The sequence below is a fragment of the Galleria mellonella genome, unplaced genomic scaffold, assembly GCF_026898425.1.
Source record: "Galleria mellonella isolate WM207_F2 unplaced genomic scaffold, CSIRO_AGI_GalMel_v1 utg28, whole genome shotgun sequence".
Taxonomy (NCBI): Eukaryota; Metazoa; Arthropoda; class Insecta; order Lepidoptera; family Pyralidae; genus Galleria; species Galleria mellonella.
Window position 1 is genome coordinate 2,343,086 of NW_026442064.1, and position 22,266 is coordinate 2,365,351.

At 34.4% G+C, this 22,266-nt stretch overlaps 1 protein-coding gene across 1 annotated transcript in view; it reads right to left on the reverse strand.

The window, feature by feature from the left end:
- Positions 1 to 22,266, reverse strand: part of LOC113514176 (laminin subunit gamma-1) — a 46,378-nt gene that overhangs the window by 13,296 nt on the left and 10,816 nt on the right. The window contains exons 2-17 of the mRNA XM_031911535.2: positions 22,139 to 22,257; positions 20,228 to 20,376; positions 18,636 to 18,753; positions 17,865 to 18,048; positions 16,107 to 16,312; positions 14,757 to 14,860; positions 10,133 to 10,318; positions 9,311 to 9,536; positions 7,808 to 8,022; positions 7,148 to 7,362; positions 6,668 to 7,031; positions 5,199 to 5,384; positions 4,023 to 4,220; positions 2,627 to 2,796; positions 1,688 to 1,812; positions 170 to 325 (exon numbers count right to left, since the gene is read on the reverse strand). Of these exons, the coding sequence (XP_031767395.2) occupies positions 170 to 325; positions 1,688 to 1,812; positions 2,627 to 2,796; positions 4,023 to 4,220; positions 5,199 to 5,384; positions 6,668 to 7,031; positions 7,148 to 7,362; positions 7,808 to 8,022; positions 9,311 to 9,536; positions 10,133 to 10,318; positions 14,757 to 14,860; positions 16,107 to 16,312; positions 17,865 to 18,048; positions 18,636 to 18,753; positions 20,228 to 20,376; positions 22,139 to 22,257 (2,921 nt within the window). The remainder of the gene's footprint in view (positions 1 to 169; positions 326 to 1,687; positions 1,813 to 2,626; positions 2,797 to 4,022; positions 4,221 to 5,198; positions 5,385 to 6,667; positions 7,032 to 7,147; positions 7,363 to 7,807; positions 8,023 to 9,310; positions 9,537 to 10,132; positions 10,319 to 14,756; positions 14,861 to 16,106; positions 16,313 to 17,864; positions 18,049 to 18,635; positions 18,754 to 20,227; positions 20,377 to 22,138; positions 22,258 to 22,266) is intronic.

Below are 22,266 nucleotides of genomic sequence, written 5' to 3' on the forward strand. Positions count from 1 at the left end.
ATTTCATTATTTTTAATGGATAAATAAAAAAAAACTACTTAACTCATTATATAAATTTATATGTTACCAGTGAGTGACAAACTGCGTTTTTAAAAAGAAAAGTACAAAGCCGGCGTAAGCCCTAGTCTTTATAAGAAAATGAAAAGCAATGTCTAGGTTCCAAACAGACCTGTCACAGCGGCGCCCCTCTACGTTCTCCTGGCAGGAGCACTGGCCAGACATGTCGCACTGGTAATCAGTAGAGCCCCAGTTGTCACAGTCACAATTTTTACAACCTTCCGTGGAGAATCCGTAGTGGTATGATCGACAGCGGTCGCAGTGTTTACTGTGGACATGAATAAAGCAATAATTTAATTAAGCTTGTAAACAGACAAAAAACTTGAAATAATACAATTCTTAACCCTTCTTTGCATGATGGTGGAAGTTTCCATCATAACATTGTATGCTAAAAAATTATATAAAAGACCAAGTTCGCTTTAAGTTGATCGTGTATGGATACCTTTTTAATATTCATTGCAGAAAAAAAAACAGCTGTCAAATTTATTTTTTAATAATTGTTCTTTTAATTTTGAACATAAATTATATCACATTGATTTATTTCACATATAAAAAAAACATTCTTGCAAAAAGTGTTATAATGAAACTTTGTGAATCCCAATTCACTGCCATATTCCAAAACTGAAAAAGAGACAACTTCTTCACGCAGAAAATGAGGGAAAGGTAACCATGCAGACGGTTTTTGCACAAACATGAAAGAGTTAAGATGTACATTTTATAAATGGTTATATTAACGATAAAATAATAGAACCTGTTTTTAATTTTTATATTTTATTCACTCTTCGATTGCATCATACTTTTGTTAGTGGCCAAAAGCAAATAAGGTGGTTATGTGCTTTGACACACCTCAGAACTGAAATATTATTTTTGTATCAGAAATTATACTGCCTTAGTCATAAACAACGAATCCTGCTTTTTAAAGGTTTGGCATTCACATCAATGAAGTCTTGAAATATACAATAGGAAGATATATAATAATGTCTACCGAAAATTTTGTATTACAGGTCAAACTATAAATTCTTTTAAGAGATATTTTCTAGAAATAGCTGCTATTACGAACTGGTTATAACAGTACATAAAAAGTACTTTTTTTTTTAACCACTGAGGTGGCAAACAAGCATACGGCCCACCTGATGGTAAGTGGTTACCGTAGCCTATGAACGCCTGCAATACCAGAGGTATTACGCGTACGTTGCCGACCCTGAAGAAACCTCTTTACCCCCCTTTTGAAGAACCCCATGCTGTAGTCTCTTGGGAAAACCTCGGCAGGGAGCTCATTCCACAACCTGAGTATTCGTGGGGGGAGTACTTAAAAAGTAAGTCGATAAGTAGAAGACAGCTTAAAGTTATGGGCCCAGCACTATCACATGATATCAATTAACAATAATTAATATTTTCCATTAAATATTCCATCAGCTTATTTAACATTCTACTATTATTATAAATATGAAAGTTGCCTTGAATGACTATAACAAATAATGAAGAATGTTTGGATGTTAGTTACTCATAACGCTTAAACAGATGAGTGGATTTTATACATGTTATATACTAATTCAATATATAGGACCTTATATACTGATGCACGCGGGCAAAGCCGCGGAAAATAGCTAGTATTGTAACGTAAACTTACTCAAAAACTCCGGGCTTGCAGTAGCACTGTCCAGTAACTGGATCGCACGTTGAATTGTAGGAGCCCTCCAGATTGCAGTCACACGGCTTGCAACCCTCACCGGAGTTGATATTGTAATAGCCGTCCTGTTAATTATAATATGGTTGCATAAAAAAAACTATTTGACCCGACAGATGTCGTTTTGCAAAGGATAAAGTAAAATCAGGGGTTTACAATTTTTTTTGGCAATTTTTCCAACGTTTCTCTTCATGAGAATCTTCTTTGAAAAAGAAAAATATCTTACTAATCGAAAAAAAACTGTAAACAAACGGTGTTTGTACATGAGATATATATATATATATATATATATATATATATATATATATATATATATATATATACACATATATATATAGTTATATTTTTTTCTCAAACATGCTTGGAAATATGAGCATTATTTTGACAATCTTCCTAGAGATAAATCAAAATTGCCGTACTGGCAAGATACATGCGGGCAGCGGCCGGCAAAAGTTGTATGGAAATCCATATCTGTCGTGTTTTGCGGCCAGATAAATTACTATGTAAACTCATATCTGTCGTGTAATTTAAAAATGAAATGATCTCTTACCTTGAAATATGGCTACTAAGGAGCTAACTAATAAAAGGTATTATTTAAATTTCGAACTGGCTTGCAAATAGAAAGCTGTTTATTGAAAAAAAAAAACAAAGGAACATTATGGCGCGTGAAAAATTATTATTGTTCGTTATTCGTCATTGAACTTAAAAAGTAAAATTGTGTTTTTGATTTCCGCGCATTGTTTGAAAAAAGTACTATACAAGCCTCACGTAAGTGTGCCTCGGCTACGCCCCGGCCCACATTTGCACGTTCGTCCATCAAAGCGTCAGTTGCTGGCCGCTGCAATAATGTACTATAGCTATACTGGACTAACAATCTCTTACCTCACATTTATCACAGTTTCTTCCTATGACGTGTGGACGGCAAGAGCAGAAGCCTGTAAGACCGTCACATAGCGGCGGACCTTCAGGACTCTCTAGAGTACCAGCTTCATGGCACTGGCACGGCTTGCAGTCACCCTTCTTGCTCTGGTCGAGGGCATCTCCGAAATATCCTGTAAATATTATAGAAATAACATCATTATCAATGTATTTCTATGTGTGTAAACCACCTACAGAACTAATAAAGCGATGTGGTTATCGAATCGAGAATAGATAATGTTTCATTACATTCTATTTCTTTCTTCTTAATTTTGCAATTAGATCACTGTAAAGGAAATACCAGTTTCAGCTTCAATTATAACAGAGTTTATCATCATCAAAAGAGATCCATTTCAAAAAGGAGAAATTTAAGCTCCAAAAATTGACTTATTTTCTTTTACATGTTTAAAATTTTCCATGATGAACAAGTTACCATAGATAATACATTTCTTATGAAACCATCATTTTACCAAGACCGATTAATTAATAACTTGGTCTGATGTAATCAACTAAATTATTAACTAAATAAACAAACCATTATATGGTACATTCGGCTAAATAAATAATTTTCTATACCTACTTATAATAAATCTGTAGAGAGGTCAATTCTGTACATGAAATATATTTCCAAAATATGGCGTTAATTGGCGGTATTAAATCAGTGGGTGATAAGTGATCGATACTGATGGCAAAAATGCAATCAGTATTTTTTTTTTTATCTGTCTATATGTATGTTCGTTATAGAAACAAAAACTACTCGACGGATTTTAACGAAACTTGGTACAATTATTCTTCATACTCCTGGACAAGTTATAGTATACATTTTATCACGCTACGATCAATAGGAGCAGAGCAGTGAACGGAAATATTAAAAATGTCCATCCGTGCGACGCCGAATAAAACTGAATGGCTAAATGTGTTGCTAAGCGCAAAACTCGAAGACGGCTGGACCTATACTACTATTTTTTTCTTCAAATATTCATTAAAGTCCAAGGTGGGGTCTTATGAAGATAAAAATTGTAATAATCGCCTACAAAAACAAGAAACGCCATATTTATTCTTTATATATACGAACAGCTAGTCTTATAAACCTTTGACAGAACGACATCTGTCGAGTCAAATAGTAATAAATAATTTTTATTCGAGTAAACTTAATAATATGCATTTTTATAGACTACCGCTCAATTTGGAACGCAATTTCAGCTGAGAAGAACGATTAAGAAACACAGCTGTTGCATTTTTAAATACAAGTTAAGTTTTTAACAAAATAAAAATATGTTAACTAAAAAATTAGACATCAGTTTTACACGTCTACTTTTTTAAAATTTCGAGTATGAATGTAAAAATTGCGTACACTCACCGCTCAAACACTTATCACAATGTGCTCCCGCCGTATTGTATATGCATTTGAGACATTCGCCTGTAGTCCTGTTGCAGTTGCCGACTGCATTCGGGTCCACGTTACCGTTACATTGGCATTCCTCGCATTCCTTGGAGGGTCCAAACTGACCGGTGGGGTCACCAAAGTGACCGTCAGCACAGACCTCACACCTGGGTCCTGTAATTCAAGTATGTGACTTATTTTCTATAACCCGTGGTTTTGCATGAGTGGACTGAAGTAAAGAGAATCCTGAGTATATGCCATTTGTTATAGTAAATTTCAAGGCCAGTTAAACCCGACTGACTAACATTCGTACATCTTTACAGAATTTCACTTTATAATGATTATTTGGGAGATTTGCAACATCGTCGCCATTATTAGGGAACCTCCGATCAAATAAAATGTTCATGACAGTAATCCCTAATGGTTTGTGGCATATGTCGCATACTGTTCTTATGATGCAAGTAATATTCGACAAGCCCATATTTCACATAGTATATCAGCGGGTCTACCATGAAATGAAATTCCGAAATTTCGGACTCAATTTAGTGTTTTTGTTTATACCAAAATCGGACCAATAAATGGAGTTTAACATTTCATTCGTCGTACGTCCTATCATAAAAGTCCAAAGGAACAATATTTGAACATTTTTAATATTTCCAAACGGCATGTATTATGTAATTTTAACATGAAATTTCTGTTTCGTTTGGCTCCGAAATTTCGAAAAACATTTCATGGTAGGCCCTCAGATTCCGATGTAACAAGGATCGAGCCTACTTCACTTAAACTAATTCGATTTGTTATCAATATTTTTCATTATCTATGAATTAATTCGAAATCCAAATTGATTCACAAAGCAGTGTGACCTATTGTAGCAGATTCCTGCCGTTTTTACTTTTTAAAAAGATATCTTTATCGAAAATTCAAATTAGGTAATGTGAATTTTCTTATAATCCTTTAAATCTGCCTAAAATTATCAGCATGATCTATCACAGATAAAATTTAGGAGCGAAATTTGGTAAAATAGCAACAATCTGCCACTGTCACAAAGTATTGTCGATCGATTTCAACTCACGACTTTCAAAGATAGTATTACACTGAGCTATGACGTTTAATTGACAATTTTGTTACAATTTATTCAATTAGACAACTTACCAGCATATCCCGTTGGACAATCTGTACATACGATGCTCATGTCCATGAGTTGTATGCACCCACTGTCTTTTGGACATGGGCAGACCTTGCAGTCGTCAGGGGTGCCCGCAATGGCATTGCCGTAGAAACCTTTTGCGCAGAGTTCGCAATTGCTGCCCGTCGTATTGTGTTTACAAATACAAAAACCTGGAGAAAGTGAATTATGACATTATTGTATTTAAATTTTGCATGCCATTGTTTCGGCAAAACACACATGTTCATAACATTTTAGTACTAACATCTACATACTGTGTTTTTGAACAAATAAATTATTATTATTATAAAATAAAAGGATGGAGAAAATTAGCTGGAGGGATCGAATTAGCAATGAGGAGGTCCTGCTTAGGGTTAAGGAAAAAAGACAAACTATTAGAACTATTGAGGACAGAAGAGGAAAAATGTTGGGACACTTGATACGACACGACGAACATGAACATTATAATAGAAGGTAAGATATAAGGAAGGAGGGGAAGAGGGAGACCGAGACATAGTTACATCAGGCAGATCAAGGAAGGAATTGGTGTCGTGTCGTATCAAGAGAAGAGACTCGCTGAAAATCGTAGTGAATGGCGAGAGCTCCACCGACAAGAGCGCAGCTCTTAAATAGGATAGATAGATAGATAAAATAAAAATGTGTATTGACGATTGATTCCACGACTTTACCGTTATAAATATGATTCTTTTTAAAAACATTAAGTCTTTTTTAAAAAGTTAAAGATAAGAAATTGTGATTCGCTTATTCACGTTTGCATGGCTGTGTTTCGGTTTGAAGGGTGGGATTTAGCAGCGAAAATACAGGGTACAGAGGAATAACACCTGTACCCTCAGGAATGACACGGATAGGGGGTATCATGGGCGAAACAGTATACTGTGTTATGGCGATGGTACTGCGTATGTCTATAGGCGACGGTTACTACTTTCCATCAGGTGGGCCGTCGGCTTGATTGCCATTGTAAATTGCATAATATACAAGAATTCAATTTTAACGAATTTACTAGTTAGAGAACTTTATTTGATATTATATTATTTGATCATGCATTTTCTTAAGACCTATCTAATGAAGTAAAATTCAAAATGCTAATTTATTATCATATTTTTCATACAAATAGTAATTATACATTACCGGTCTCCCATTAGGGTAGGCAGAAGCAATGGAATGCCAAATGCTTCGATTTCAACATGAAAATATTGGTGAATGTGAAAGAAGCGAAAGAGGTTTGTTTGAATCGAAGCATTTGACGTTCCATTGTTTCTGCCTACCTTAATGGGTGACCGAGGTGACAGATATGTATGTATGTATGTATGTATGTATGTATGTATGTATGTATGTGTGTATGTATGTATATGCACTATTTATATAAAAAATAACAATTCAAATAGTAATCTTAAGTATGAAAAGTATAAATACATAATTTTAAAATTTCCCTTACCTGTCGCAGTGTCACAAATATGCGCATGCCCGTTACAGTCGCAAGGTATGCACGTGGAGTACGGACCACCGTTGGCTGGTTCGTGTTTGTACCCTGGAGCGCACTCTTCACAATAATCACCCACATAAGCACCAGGGCAAGTACACTTCTCCACCCAATTCGCTGACGCTGAACCCCTCTCCCTTCCTGCCTTCGCGGTCTCCAACTTGAAATTCATCAGATACCCCACTCCACCTTTATTGTAAGTCCCCCTAATCTTTATTGACGTTAAATTCTGAAGAATTGACATGAACTCGAAGTTGGACAAAGTGGGTGTCCATCCGTAACGAGGGTCTTCGTGAAGTCTGAAGGTATATTCTTGTGGCTGTAACAATAGATTGTAGTCCCTAAAGATAGGCGTTAACAAGTTAGAACAAAACAATCGCCTTGCACCAATCGCTTGAGCAGATAGCCAACAAAATCCGATCTTAGAATACGTACCTGGTCAGACGGCTCAGGGTTGTTTTGTCCGTAAATGTTCATTGATATAGAAGCACGAGCGCCCTCCAGTATGATATCTTGCGATGAAGGGTAGGCGTTACTCTCGCCCAAACGCAATGTGAACTTCAAGTCGTGGTTATAGGAAGGCCGCTGATCCCCAAGAAACTGACTGGATGCTACGAAGTAGACGATCTCCGATCCTCGAGATGTTACAGCTATAAAATTAATATACTTTTAATGTATATTATTAAGCAAATTTGCATAATGTTAACCCATATTCAACTAGTATCAGATTTCTCTTGTTTGTTTCTCGTTAAGTGATTCACCATTATTTAAATCATCGTTAAATGAAGATGCTAAAAAATCTCAAACAGGTGTTAACATCTTAGACGATTTAAAGCACCGAATTGTTATTTCTTTTAAAAAGATAGTAACTGCGGTCAAATATGTATTAAATACTGACTCGTTCTCTTGCTTTATTATTTGGAGACAGCAGAGTATACTTTTATTTTCCGTTTACTATAACGCTGTCAATTGATCATACTTACTTATCACTAACACAGTATATTTGCGTCTTCATTCGTACTTCTTCATTTTTCATAAATTCATTCGCTTCTCTTTCTATTCCACTTACTATAAACACACAATTATCTTACTTACCTATATTCTGAGCGTTAGCATTGAACTGAAGTGGAGCCGATCTATGCTGGTTATCTTCAGCAGTCCACTTTTCCGCGTCTCTAATGAAACGTGCACTTATTTCGTGTGCTTGGTATTTCGGAGCGGAGTTGCACTGAGACGAATGGCCGAAACAGAAGCACGGTGTGCAACCGAATTCATTATCAATATCCATATTGAAGAAGCCTGGTTTGCATCTGAAATTTTTATGTTCAGATTAGGCGCCTTGTTCCATTTAGCTTTCCTGGTTAACATAGTCTTCTGAAGCCTAATTTACATTACACGACAAGGTTGCATGACTGGTTCAAAGTAAAAAAAATAATCTTTTTTTAAATAAACTCGATTATAAGCACTTTTAAATTCTCAATTTTGTTTTCTATTGTGTAATTTCGCGATATTGATTCACCGACAGTTTAAAGTACTGTTACTTTTTTTAAACCTCATATTTTATAATGCATTCAATAATTTTACAAAATTATATGAGATTCTATGGCCGTGTGGTCCTACATAGAATAGGCCAACACTTCCTCTTCTGTGGGTGTCGTAAGAAGGGACTAAGGGAGGGCGAGGGATGGGCAGCAGCGTTCCACTTAAAACATCTCTAAAGCCTGACTGCGGTTGTCGATCCGCCTGAGGCTTATGTTCAGCATTGGACAGTTAAAGGCTGATATGATGATGATGATGATGATAAGAGATTCTATACATTTTTTTTATACAATTGGTATTGTACTGTTAATTGTATTATATAAACATCATATAGAAATAGAAGCTATTGGTAACACCAGAGGGAGATTTTGTACAAAACTCGATAGCTTGGATACCTCTGTCCCATTCGTGTTTCAACCGTGAAGCAGTTGTGTTTGCATGGCTGTGTTTCGGTTTGAAGGGTGGGATATGGCGTGAATTTACTGGGTACAGAGGAATAACATCTGAGTCCTCAGGAATGGCAACGCATGGGGGGTATCATGGGCGAAACAGTATACTCTGTTATGTCCATGGTACTGCTCATGTCTATAGGCGACGGTTACCACTTTCCATCAGATGGGCCGTCAGCTTGTTTGCAATTCTAAATTGTATAAAAAAAAAACACTTTAATTTAGACATGATCATAATTTCACCACACTAGTATCAACTACTATTGGGTTACAGAAACCAGTTATTACACGAAACGAGTTTCGACATTATGATCGAAGCACACTTTCTTTTCTTTCTTTGTAATATTGGAATAATTGGCATCATTTTAACAGAGATATTTTAAAAGTGAAATTAAAATATTTTTCTAAACTTACAACATAGGTTGAAAAGATACTATACCTCCTCCCATAAATTTGGCCTTGGCCGTTGGGGCATTTTCAAATGGGAAATTCAAAATTTTTTATCGTTTTCCAATCACATATTTTTGGGGAAAATAGCAAAATATCTCTCTTAAAATGACGCTAATGACCTCGGTTTTAATTTCGTGTACAATTGATTACGAGCACTTACTCTCTGCAACGTTTGCCCTCAACATTCTGCTTGCACCGACAAATTCCAGTGACGGGATCACATTGTGGCTTGTTCTCGTACGAACCAGACTCGTTACAACCGCACGGCTTGCAGCCCTGGTTCGTGAACTCGTAGTGATTTGGTGCGCATACGTCGCATTTGTCTCCTGTCACGCCTGGTTTACAAGGGCATTTGCCTTGGGCATTGCATTGGAGACTTCGCGATCCTAAAATATTAAACGTACCGTAGTCACAAATTTATTTACGTTCTCAAAATAAAATAAAAAAAAAACATGAATATAATTTCTAAATTACATCATAGTTATATATGGCAACTTTTTGCTGTAGATTTGGGTTTTTTTTACATTTTCATAATAGCTATAATTATAATAACTATTTGGAATAACATTTTTTTTGGATGTTCCTTCCAAAAATTCTCCTTGGTATAATTTATTTTATAATATTTATTATATTTATGGGGTTAAATATAATAATAATACATTAACTACTATTTACGTATAAAATAAAAATAAAGTAATAAAAAAAAAAAATTATATCGGAATTTAAACGATAGAACATTTCTCAAGTCATGAGTCAAAATCTAAAAATTGTTTTTAAATCTTTTATCTATACATCTATCTTCACGCCAAGCCCCTTACAGGGCAGGCAAAAGAGAACCGAATGCTTTACATACATCTCTTGTTTCGTGCACTTTCATGACTCTCTCAGACAGAACACGCCATCCTTTCATCTGACTTTCTTTCCACACGTTCAAACATTTTATTTTAATTGTTTTATACATCGTATTATTTTATATACTTACCGGTAGGATTACAATTGCACGGTAGACAAATCTCCCTCTCTCCCTGGTAAAAGTTCTCCTTGCATCTCTCGCAGTTGGGACCGTCTCTGTTCTCTGCGCAATCGATGCAATGACCACCATGGCCGGACTGCTCATATAGTTCCTTATCGAAGTAGCATTTGTCCGAGAAGCCGTTACAGTTGCAAGCTGCCGGCAAAGTATAGTAAGTCATTGCTGAGTTTCTTGCGGGTTTTTCTCAGCAACCAACATTTCGAACTCAGAGGTAGTATCATAAAAAAAATCTATCTTATTATAAACTATACGAACTTCGAGTACCTACTTAGTTTAAGTTAGTTATTTCTCTTAGTTAGCCCAGTGTCTTGCGCTGAGCTTAAAATTGATTGTAAAATTAGTAATTATGACTCTTCAAGACAAAGTTGTATTATAATTTTTAAAACTTATGATTACTAATTTATAACCATTATATATAACTGGATATATATATATATATATATATATATATATATATTAAGTTTGTTAAATTTCCGTTGTCTAGTTAAATATAAAAAAGGTATTATATATAGGTAACTTTTTATGTAATAACAATAATAAAGAGCACATAATCATTCTAATTATTTAATTATCAAGCTGTATTTTGAGAAACTAAGGGCACGTCTCAGAATACCCAAAGCTAAATCAATTCAGAAAAGTTCATTTATTTAATTAGTCAGAGTGACGATTGAACCTAAGACCTCATTTACGCAAAGCACCGTGTCCATCATAGTAGGGAGACTTTGTACAAAAGTCATTTGCTTGGGCACTTTTGTCCCATTTGTGTTTCTGTGAAGCAGTTGTGTTTGCATGGTTGTGTTTCTGTTTGATATGACAGTGAATTTACAGGGTACAGAGGAATAACACCTGAGTCCTCAGGAATAGCAACGCATGGGGTATCATGGGCGAAACAGTATACTTTGTTATGTCCATGGTACTTCTCATGTCTATAGGCAACGGTTATCAGTTTCAATCAAGTGGGCCGTCAGCTTTTTTGCCATTCTAAGTTGCATAAAAAAAACATTCTCTATAATATGCAAGCTATAATGCTATTACGAAAATTTTGCACAGTAATTATTGATGCAAAATTATTGTTAAAAATTCATAAGTAAGTTGTCAAATAATAATAATATGAGAAATACCTATCAGTTAATATGCAATACTAGCGATTCGACCCGACTTCACACGAGTAGACGAAATTTTCGAAAATGAATACATACGGTATTGTTTTGGATTCTATTGCGTTTATAAAGCCATAACAGTTTTCCTTATATATCTTGTGTAGACAGCGACCAGTTACGACTTTATTATATGAATATTGATAAAATAAAAAAGTAAATCAAATCTCATGTTACATGATGTCATCTAGGCGAGCTCGAAGTATGCAATTCATGTAACATTTAAAAAAAATCTACAAATATTACTCTCTAATAATGCAGCTTAGATGCAATATAGCAATATAGCTAAACGAAAGTATTTTAAAAGCGATCAAGTATTTTTTTTTTTTACTTTATTCACTAGAAACAAAAATTCAAATCTTTCCAGTTTGAATGTTTGTTAATACATAGCAACATTTATATAATAAACATTTTTGACAACATTGTTTTTCAATATTTCTTTTTTAATTACATTCGATACACGATTTACAGCCTATAAATCCTACAGGATTACTACGCCTTACCGCGTTGAGTATTGATCATAAAGTTTCCGGAAGTTTACGCCAAATATCGCCATTTTATTGTCGAGCTTAATGGCTTAACATTACTTTTGACATTTAGACTGGGTAATAAAAGTTATTGTGGGAACAAGTATTAACTATATATTGTAGCATTTGTAAAAGGTGTAACGATAAATATAAACAAAGTAAGAAAACATTATTCTATTATATAAGTACAGTTTCAGTTCAAAACATTTGTCCAATTATGATCTGATTAATCCTCAGACAAATAACTAGATACTACTCCATGATCACTATCATTAGACAGATGTCTATGTCATTATTATTACATCTATGTCATTATATAGATGAGAAGGAATGATCAAAATTTTATTGTATATCTTATTGCAATATTAATGTCGTGTTATAATTTCAAATTACCAAAACAAGTAACAATTTATCGGAGTTGGATGTCATGTTACAATTTTGTATTAAGTTATATGTCATGTCATAATCATGATCTATCAGAGTTCAATGTCACTTTATAATCTTAACCTATCAAAGTTGGATATCATGTTACAATTTTGTATTAAGTTATATGTCATGTCATAATCATGATCTATCAGAGTTCATTGTCACTTTACAATTTTAACCCATCGAAGTCGAATGTCATGTTACAATTATGTATTAAGTTATGTGTCATGTCACAATTATGATCTATCAGAGTTCAATGTCACTTTATAATTTTAACCTATCAGAGTTGAATATCGTGTTACAATTTTTATGACTATGAGACGAAAAATTTACGATCCTAAATAGTGCTCATTAAAACAACAAAAGCTTGCACAAACAACAAAAATTACTAGCCACACAGCCTTAAACGATATATAGGATGGAGAAGATATATTTACTATAATCTTGTTCAAATAAATTTATGATCTGAAAACCCATAAGAAGAATATCTCTATTAAGAGGCCCTCCTATGAATTGATATCTTCCAAGGACATTTTGTTTTAAATTACTATTTTTCAACTTTCAGGGCATAATTTCAGAATCTATTCAATACTTGTGTATTTAAATAGTTTGTACGTAAATTGTAGAAATAACAAACACTTGAAAAATTGCTGTTCTCAGAAGATAATAATTTACGACACTTAAAAACTTTAAGTTTTCAAGAATTTATTTATAAGTAAGACATTATGATTCCTTATATGAATATATACACTTTACATGCAATTTTAGTATAACTAATTATCAAATAATCTACTGAATATTGCGTAGTTATATCAAAATAGGTAGCACAATACAGATATTTTAAAACTCGCGTTGGCTTCGTATAAAATGTTAAAATAGTTACAATTATCAATCGTGATATTATTACATTAAACTCGTAGTTGCGAAATATGGTTCATTAACAAATAACGTTGGCCCAGTTCTATGATATGTGATAGAGAAAGGTCAAATGGCATTGTTTCTATAAGTTTTAGATAATTAAGTAATCATGTATCACCGTGATGTTCACGAAATAATTAAACATTCAAAGAAATATTTTACTCGTTATTTCCTTCCAATTAATAATGTTTAATGAAAAATACAGAAAAAGAAAAAGGCGGAATTTTATTAAATTTAGTGGTCACTAGTAATAGTTGTACACTCTTTTGTTCCAATTTTCAAATACCTACAAAGGACAAATTATCAAATAAAAAGAGACAGCATGAATTATGTAAAATCAAAACTAGATGTATGTATATAGATCCCCATTTATTTAATTTTATAAGTACTTATTCACATTATTTTTATAGATATTGTAATACATATAACATGATGAAATTTAAGCAAAATAAATAGATAACAAGACCTTAAATCATTGATTAAAAATAAAACAGAGGGAGACTTTGTACAAAAGTTGATTGCTTGGGTACCTCTGTCCCATTCGTGTTTCTACCGTGAAGCAGTTGTGTTTGCATGGCTGTGTTTCGGTTTGAAGGGTGGGATATAGCGTGAATTTACTAGGTACAAAGGAATAACACCCGAGTCCTCAGGAATGGCAACGCATGGGGGGTATCATGGGCGAAACAGTATACTCTGTTATGTCCATGGTACTGCTCATGTCTATAGGCGACGGTTACCACTTTCCATCAGGTGGGCTGTCAGCTTGTTTGCCATTCTATGTTGTATAAAAAAAAAAAAATAGTAAAATCTACATTGACCCTCTTTTATATATAACTGATAAGTACGAATCTCTATTTAAAAGATATTGGTCTACTACCACGTATTTGAAGCTAGCAGCTTTTTATAGGATTCAATGCCGAATTTACCTTCTCTTTCACTAATTATTTTTTCATAATAGCAAGACATATGATCACATTACCATGAGTCTATAGGCTACGGTTACCACTTTCCATCAGGTGGGCCGTCAGCTTGCTTGCCATTCTAAATTGTACAAAAGAAAAAAGTGATTACAAAAATGAATGGACCATGTATGCAATTAATCACCAACCGAATAGAGATAGTTCTACTATCAACGGTTGGTCGCATTATGCAGCCCACTGTCTTTCCACTCTACGTAAGTCTGGGTAAGGAGCTCATTTCACAGCCTCAGCGTTCGTGGGAGAAAATTTCTCTGAAACCGCACTGTACGTGACCATTTAGGTTCAAGCGTGTGAGGATAAATTCCCTGAAGAAGACGAGCGGTGCGATGATAAAAAGGCTGTAGGCATCATTTAAAAAAACTCCTCAAAACACAATCCGTTATGCAACCGCTAGAACACATAAAAGGATTTACATAATATCGAGGAAACAAAAACAGTAATAGTACATTACATTTCCACTCCTTTGCCCCACATAAATCTATTCTATATAAAAAAAAAAAATTAAACACAGTACAAACACGCTTCAGCAAACTTCGCAATGCACCGAAATAAGTCGGTAACGTACCTTTACACTCGTGCACGTTGGTGGACGACGCGCGACCCCACGGGGCGTCATTATAGAAGTCCAAACACCTCTCACAGTCACGACCGGCTGTGTTGTGCTCACATCTGTATAATAAATTAACTTATTTATTAACAATAATTTATCTAGAAAACATTGTTATATAGAATAGGCTACCTCTATCTTTCTCGTGGGTGTCGTAAGAGGCGACTAAGGGAGGGCGAGGGATGGGCAGCAGCGTCCCTATTAAAATATATCCAAAGCCTAACTACGGTTGCCAATCCACCTGCCAAGCGTGGAAACTACTGCCCAAATGGAGGCTTTTGTTTAGCAGTGGACAGTTAAAGGCTGATATAACCTGATGGTGATTGTCACATTTACAAAAGAGAGTTTCTTTTTATACAACTTAGAATGGCAAACAAGCTGACAGCCCACCTGATGGAAAGTGGTAACCGCCACCTGTAGACATGAGCAGTACCATGGACATAACAGAGTATACAGTTTCGCCCATGATACCCCCCATGCGTTGTCATTCCTGAGGACTCAGATGTTATTCCTCCGTACCCAGTAAATTCAGGCCGAGTTCTTATAGACCGTTCCAATGGAACTCAACAAAAAAGTAAATAAACAAATATTTGACTACACCATTAGACAGTCTGCTGATGTTCCAACAGTCGAAACAAATGACAAAATCATTAATCGATTGAAAAGTGAAACATCACTTTGTTACTAATTTCATATAAAGAGTGTTACTGTGATCATTTCAACCAAATTTGGTTACATTGTTATTAAATTCTACTGAAATATAAAGCGACCAGTCGTGTGGTCCCGATATAGAATGGACCAGCCCTTTCTCTTCTGTGGGTGTGGTAAGAGTCAACTAAGGGAACTTAATCGTAGAGGGATGGGCAGTGCCCTTCTTAAAACATAACCAAAGCTTAACTGCGGTTGCCAATTCACATGCCAAGCATAATAACTATATTATATACTAAATTAGACACTATGCTACAGCCGAGAAGCTATAGCGTAAATTTTCAGACCTTTTGGGTCTCAATCGCCTCAAAAGTAGGAATAAAATTGAGTGGCATATCGATCCGAGCTCTGAAAATCAATCCATTCCAGTATCCAGAATAATCATTTTCATTATTAATTCAGTGTATGTTTGTTTGAATGTTTGTTACTTAATCACTCTTAAACTGCTGTACAGATTTGAATGAAATTTGATACACGATTGAGTTAATATATATAGGATACTTAATATACTTAGGCGTGTAGAGAAAGCCACAGGATATAGCTAGTAAATAAATTTAAAATACGTTCCAAAAATTTGTTAAATTAAAACAAGAGCATCACCTGCAAGCCCTTGTCCTGGTGCCATCGGGCAGTTCATCAGTGTCGCATACTGACGCGTGACCGTTGCATTTGCACCTGGCGCCCACAGCGACGTCGGCGATAGCGTACCAGTAAGACTGGAGTACTTGGACGTCCTCGAAGATCTCGTCTCCGAAAGTGTTCAGACGGTCCAGGGAGATGCGCAGGTCAGTGGCCGTCACCCATTCCTGTTGGGTGTTTTCTAAATGGTAGCCCTGCCTGCGTTATTGGTATACGCTGGCGGGGTGTCAGTGGGGGATGGATGATAGGTGAAGACGAAGTTAGGTTAACTGTACTATCTCAGACATTTCACTATAAATTTAACAGTAACGGTGTCCAGGACCGAGTGGAGGTTGCCAATGTAAGGTATATATTGCTAGCGACGACGACTAACCTCCCCCCTCTTCCCCCATCACCCCCAATCAACCTTTTTCGTATTATTATTAGAGCTGAGTATTTATGTATTTATTAATTGTGAGGTTCTAGAAATATAGTTATTGTAACTTATACTATATATATATATATATATATATATATATATATATATATATATATATATATATATATATATATATATATAATTACATTAAGGCCGCCAATTTGTTGCTTTAAATATATAGCCGTCATTCTTTTATCGAATGTTATGCAGAGCAGTTATTGGAGTGCAAATTTAATGCCGTTTTATGTAATATTTATTATATAAATGTATTAATTTGTAATCTGTTGCCTTGCTATAAATAAATAAATAAATTAGTATTCTCGTGGAGGGGAGAACTTTATGTAAAACTACCAATCCGTTCCAGTTTCGCACGATTTTTCTGTAATTTTTTTACAGTATATATTATTCGCTCTATATAGCTCTGTATAGGTGAAAGAATTTTTAAAATCTGTTAAGTAACTTTGAGTTTATCCATTATAAACAAACATAGATGTAAAAAATAGAACTTTTCCCATTATAATATTAATTCTAAATACATTCAAATTCAAACAGATTTTAGCTAGTTGTAGCTTGTCTATTAAGAGTGTTCCTAGGTAAATTAAATTTGGCTTTTCTATACAAATACAAGCAAGATGTATTAGCAAGTAAATATTTAAATTTCTTAATTACTGGGATAGCTTTTTATTAATTTCTTTCATATTTAGATTCATTACAGAATCCTAATACAGTATTTTTAATTAATCTAATTAATAGTTTTCTAGGAAAATCCGCACAATTATCGCTTCATAAACATCTTCAACTAGAAAATAAGAATTTGAGACAAAAAAAAACCGAAATTGTGGTTAAACCTGTTATTTTGATTTAAAGTCTAAACTGCTGAACCGATTTTGATAAAATTTCTATAGGACCAATCTGTATGTATGTCTATATATTTTAGATAATAATTAATTTTACAAATCGTTATATGACTGACGGAGTTATGTGATAACAAACGTAATAAAATATTAACTGAATTGAAAACCTCCTTCTTTTGAAATTGGCTGAACACAAAAAAAAAACCCTAATTTTGCTTAATTTTTAAAAATTTCTTTTATCGATATCTTTGGAAAAAAGTTGAAAAAAAAAAATAAAAAAAAAGGAGCAAACGTAACACTGTTAAAGTATTATATTTAATATAACTCTAAATCGACTAGCCTATATGAACCTAGAAGAAGTTATTAGAGCTATGACTATTTTTTTTTAAATAACAATTTTTAGTCTCTAAAGAAAAAAAAAAGGATATGAAAAAGCAATAGCGATACCTGTAGCTCTGGGCTGCTATCAAACGTGAAGGCAGAAGGTCGACCTTCAAGTGTGGAAAACAGTACGTTACCACCAGATAGTGGTGATATATCGGAATATTCACTAGTGCACAGTGCTCTTGTTTCGGCGCCAATGTCCGCTGATCTTTGCTCTAGCACTCCATAAGTGTCCCGGCAGGACGCACTGGGAAGAAATTTAGACATTAACTATGATATAATATTAAGCACTAAATTTTTTTTATTATATATATATATATATATATATATATATATATATATATATATATATATATATATATATATATATATATATATATATATAATTTATATTCTTTATGATCCTTGTAAAAAAAGATACAGCGATTAGTGTAACATCATGTTAGAAAGAGTGGGAAACAGATCTCTTCTAGTCAACGCAATGCAATGAAAGACAAAATGGTTAGCAAGCAATCTAGTGCAGGAAAGGTACAAGAAAGGAACTTAACATAAATACAATGCGAATAGAATACTAATAAAACAATCATACACAAATTTTAAATAAATATATTATATATTATAATAATAATAACATACATACATATACAATACATATATAAACAAATGCATAGTATTAAACGTTACTATATATTTTTAGTTAAAAAGTGAGACTTCAAGCAGCAAAATGACATATGCGATTCTAAAATAACGACATTCTTTAATAATTTTCTATGACGACACTAAAATGAACAAATAATGACGTCGTATGAACGTCACTTGATAGTAAGTATTTACCTGAAGTACTGGAACGGCTCCCAGTCTTTCTCCTCGCTGGTCTTCTTGTAAACAGCAAAACTCTGAGGCCGCGGCGAGTAGAACACGATCTTGACATATGTTATATCGTACGCTTTGCCTGTAGTGTAATATATTTATTTATTTATTTATACTTTAATGCACAGTTAAACTATGTACATGTGGTGGACTTAACACCGAACGGTGTTCTCTACCAGTCAACCACTTGGGCAAACTGAGAAATAAGTAGACGGTGCACTATTGAATTGAAGGAATATAAAAATTAATACATAATATATTAATATATTATAAACATATAATTGAACTAATATAAACACACATATAACATAATATGTTACCAGAGGGAGACTTTGTACAAAAGTCGATTGATTGGGTACCTCTATCCTATTCGTGTTTCAACCGTAAATCAGTTGTGTTTGCATCACTGTGTTTCGGTTTGAAGGGTGGGATATGGCGTGAATTTACAGGGTACAGAGAAATAACATCTGAGTCCTCAGGAATGGCAACGCATGGGCGGTATCATGGGCGAAACAGTATACTCTGTTATGTCCATGGTACTGCTCATGTCTATAGGCGACGGTTACCACATTCCATCAGGTGGGCCGTCAGCTTGTTTGCCATTCTAAGTTGTATAAAAGAAAAGGTAAAAGCATCAACTTAACCATGATATAATACAAATATGATCATAAGTATTAAAATTCAAGGGAGACAGGCGTGACAGATATGTATGTACTCCTATGTGTGTATATATATATATATATATATATATATATATATATATATATATATATATATATATATATATATATATATATATCAAAATTCCTCTATAATATTAGTGTACTCAAATAGAGTGGGGTTAGTATTTCATTATAAAAAATATTATTATAATTATAAATTATATTATTACTTTATTATAAAAAAAAAACTTTAAAGCTACACAAAGACACATAATGTATATACATACGAGCATGTTCATATTTTTGTGATGTGTGTGTTCTATAATAGTACCTACATTGCTGCAGTGGCCAACAACTGAGGTATTGATGGACGAAGGTGTAAATGTGGGCCGAGGCGTAGCCGAGGCACACATACATGAGTCCATCAATGCCTAGTTGTGGCCAAGGCTTGTATAGTACTTTTCTCAAACAATGCGCGGAAATCAAAAACACAATTTTACTTTTTAAGTTCAATGACGAAATACGAACAATAATAATTTTTCACGCGTCATAATGTTCCTTTGTATTTTTTTTTTTCAATTAACAGCTTTCTATTTGCAAGCCAGTTCGAAATTTAAATAAAACCTTTTATTAATTAACTCCTTGGTAGTCATGTTTCGAAGTAAAAGGTCATTCCATTTTTAAATTACAGGACAGATATGAGTTTACATAGTAATTTATCTGGCCGCAAAACACGACAGATATGAATTTTGATACAATTTTTGCCGGCCGCTGCCCGCATGTATCTGGCCAGTACGGCAATTTTGATTTATCTCGAAGAAGACTGTCAAAATAAAGCTCACATTTCCAAGCTTGTTTGAGAAAAAATACATAAATAAAGTTCTTTTATCTTACCCAAGTGTAAGGTCAAGTTGACCTGATTAGGATACTGGATGCCCTCCTTCATGGTCTCCGATTGCCACCAGGTCTGGTTGTTCTGTTCATGATGAAGATCTGTCAGATAGTAGCTGGTGAACTGGCCTGGTTGGCAGAAGTCACACGACCTAATATGTAAATATACACATGTATAACATACGAAGTAATAATACAAGATTTTTTTATTTAATGGGTAATAATGGAATGGAAATTCCGCCTGCGCTATCGATATACACTGGCCGTCACTGGTGCCCCACCAGTGACGGATGATAAATGAGGATGAAATAGGTCAATTGGCCCATAATGACGAATTCATAAAGAATTAATCATGATGGTTTCCAGGGCTACCGCGTGGAAATCAACCTAATAGGGTATATTAACAATCCCTTTGCCCACAAAACAAGATTTTTTTTGATGGGTGAAAACGTATGGTAACCCCGCCTGCGCTAACGGGATACGCTGGCGGAGCACCAGTGAAGGGTGATAGATGAGAATGAAAACAGGTCAGTTAGCCCATCATGATGAATTCATCAGGAATTAACTATGATAGATTCCAGGGAGAACCGCGAGGAGGTCGACCAGGTTGGGTATATTGCTAGCCATAGGATTCTCAGTCTCTATTACTAACAATCCCTTTCCCCCAATACAAGATATTTGCACAGTATAAAGAATTACTTTTCCTATAATAGTTTTACAAAGTTTATAAAAAGTAACATTTGAGGGAAGATGGGGGCAGGGGAGTAATACTATCATTCATTCGTTCGGTACCTGTCAAAGAATCACGTGTGTATTAATACTTTTAAATTTTATAGATTTACTAATTTATTAATGTGGACAGTTTTGATTTACGAATTTAGTTCATATATGTATATATTTAAAATTTAGAATTGACAATTGAGAATTCTGAGTTAAGAATTTAGAATATAGAATTCAAAATTTAGAAAACTCAATTTGATCTACGAATTTGGTTCATATATTTATATATTTAAAGTTTAGAATTGACAATTGAGAATTCTAAGTTAAGAATTTAGAATATAGAATTCAAAATTTAGAAAACTCAAAACTTATTTAAGTTCGCAACATAAAATTATCCAGAGACATACCATCGCACACACCATAACTAAAATGTGAAAACAGGAATACTCTAATTGAGTATCTCCCCGTTTTGAAATTGGTTAAAATTAATGTGACAATCTTTGCGACGAATGTGACATGAAACAGATTTTTATGGTCTATAAACCACTATATGAAGACTCCTTACACTGTGATACATATTAGTGCTAGCAGACTGTCATCTGAATAATATATTGTATCACAAGGGAGCAGTTATATTTTATGACGAGAAAATACATTCTTTTTTTTTAATAGTGACAGTTTTTAGGGGGAAAGGAATTGTTAGTAATGGAGACTGAGAATCCTATTGCTAGCAATATACCCAACCAGGTCGACCTCCTCGCGGTTCCCCCTGGAAACTATCATGGTTAATTCCTGATGAATTCATCATGGTGGGCTAACTGGCCTGTTTTCGTTCTCTTCTATCACCCTTCACTGGTGCGCCGCCGGCGTAACCCGTTAGCGCAGGCGGGGTTATTCCTCAGGTTAGTCCTCAGGAATGGCAACGCCAGGGGGGGTATAATGGGCGAAACAGTATACTCTGTTATGTCCATGGTACTGCTCATGTCTAAAGGCGACGGGTACCACTTCCCATCAGGTAGACCGTTAGCTTGTTTGCCATTCTAAGTTGTATAAAATAAAAATAAAATAATATTAATATAATGAAAAGTCTGTGGTGATGAATAGATTTGAATGAAAAATGGTACATAGACTATATCCTAACATAGTACATAGAATACTTTATGTATTAATTAAATTTGAGATAAATCTGTTCACCTGGTGGATGTGGCGGCAGATGTCTGTATGCAGTACATCATGGGACCGTTGTCACCACACGTGTTGGTGGCTTCCATCTGCACGTTGAAAGCAGCGTTCTCGAACTCCGGTATACATCGCTGAAATAT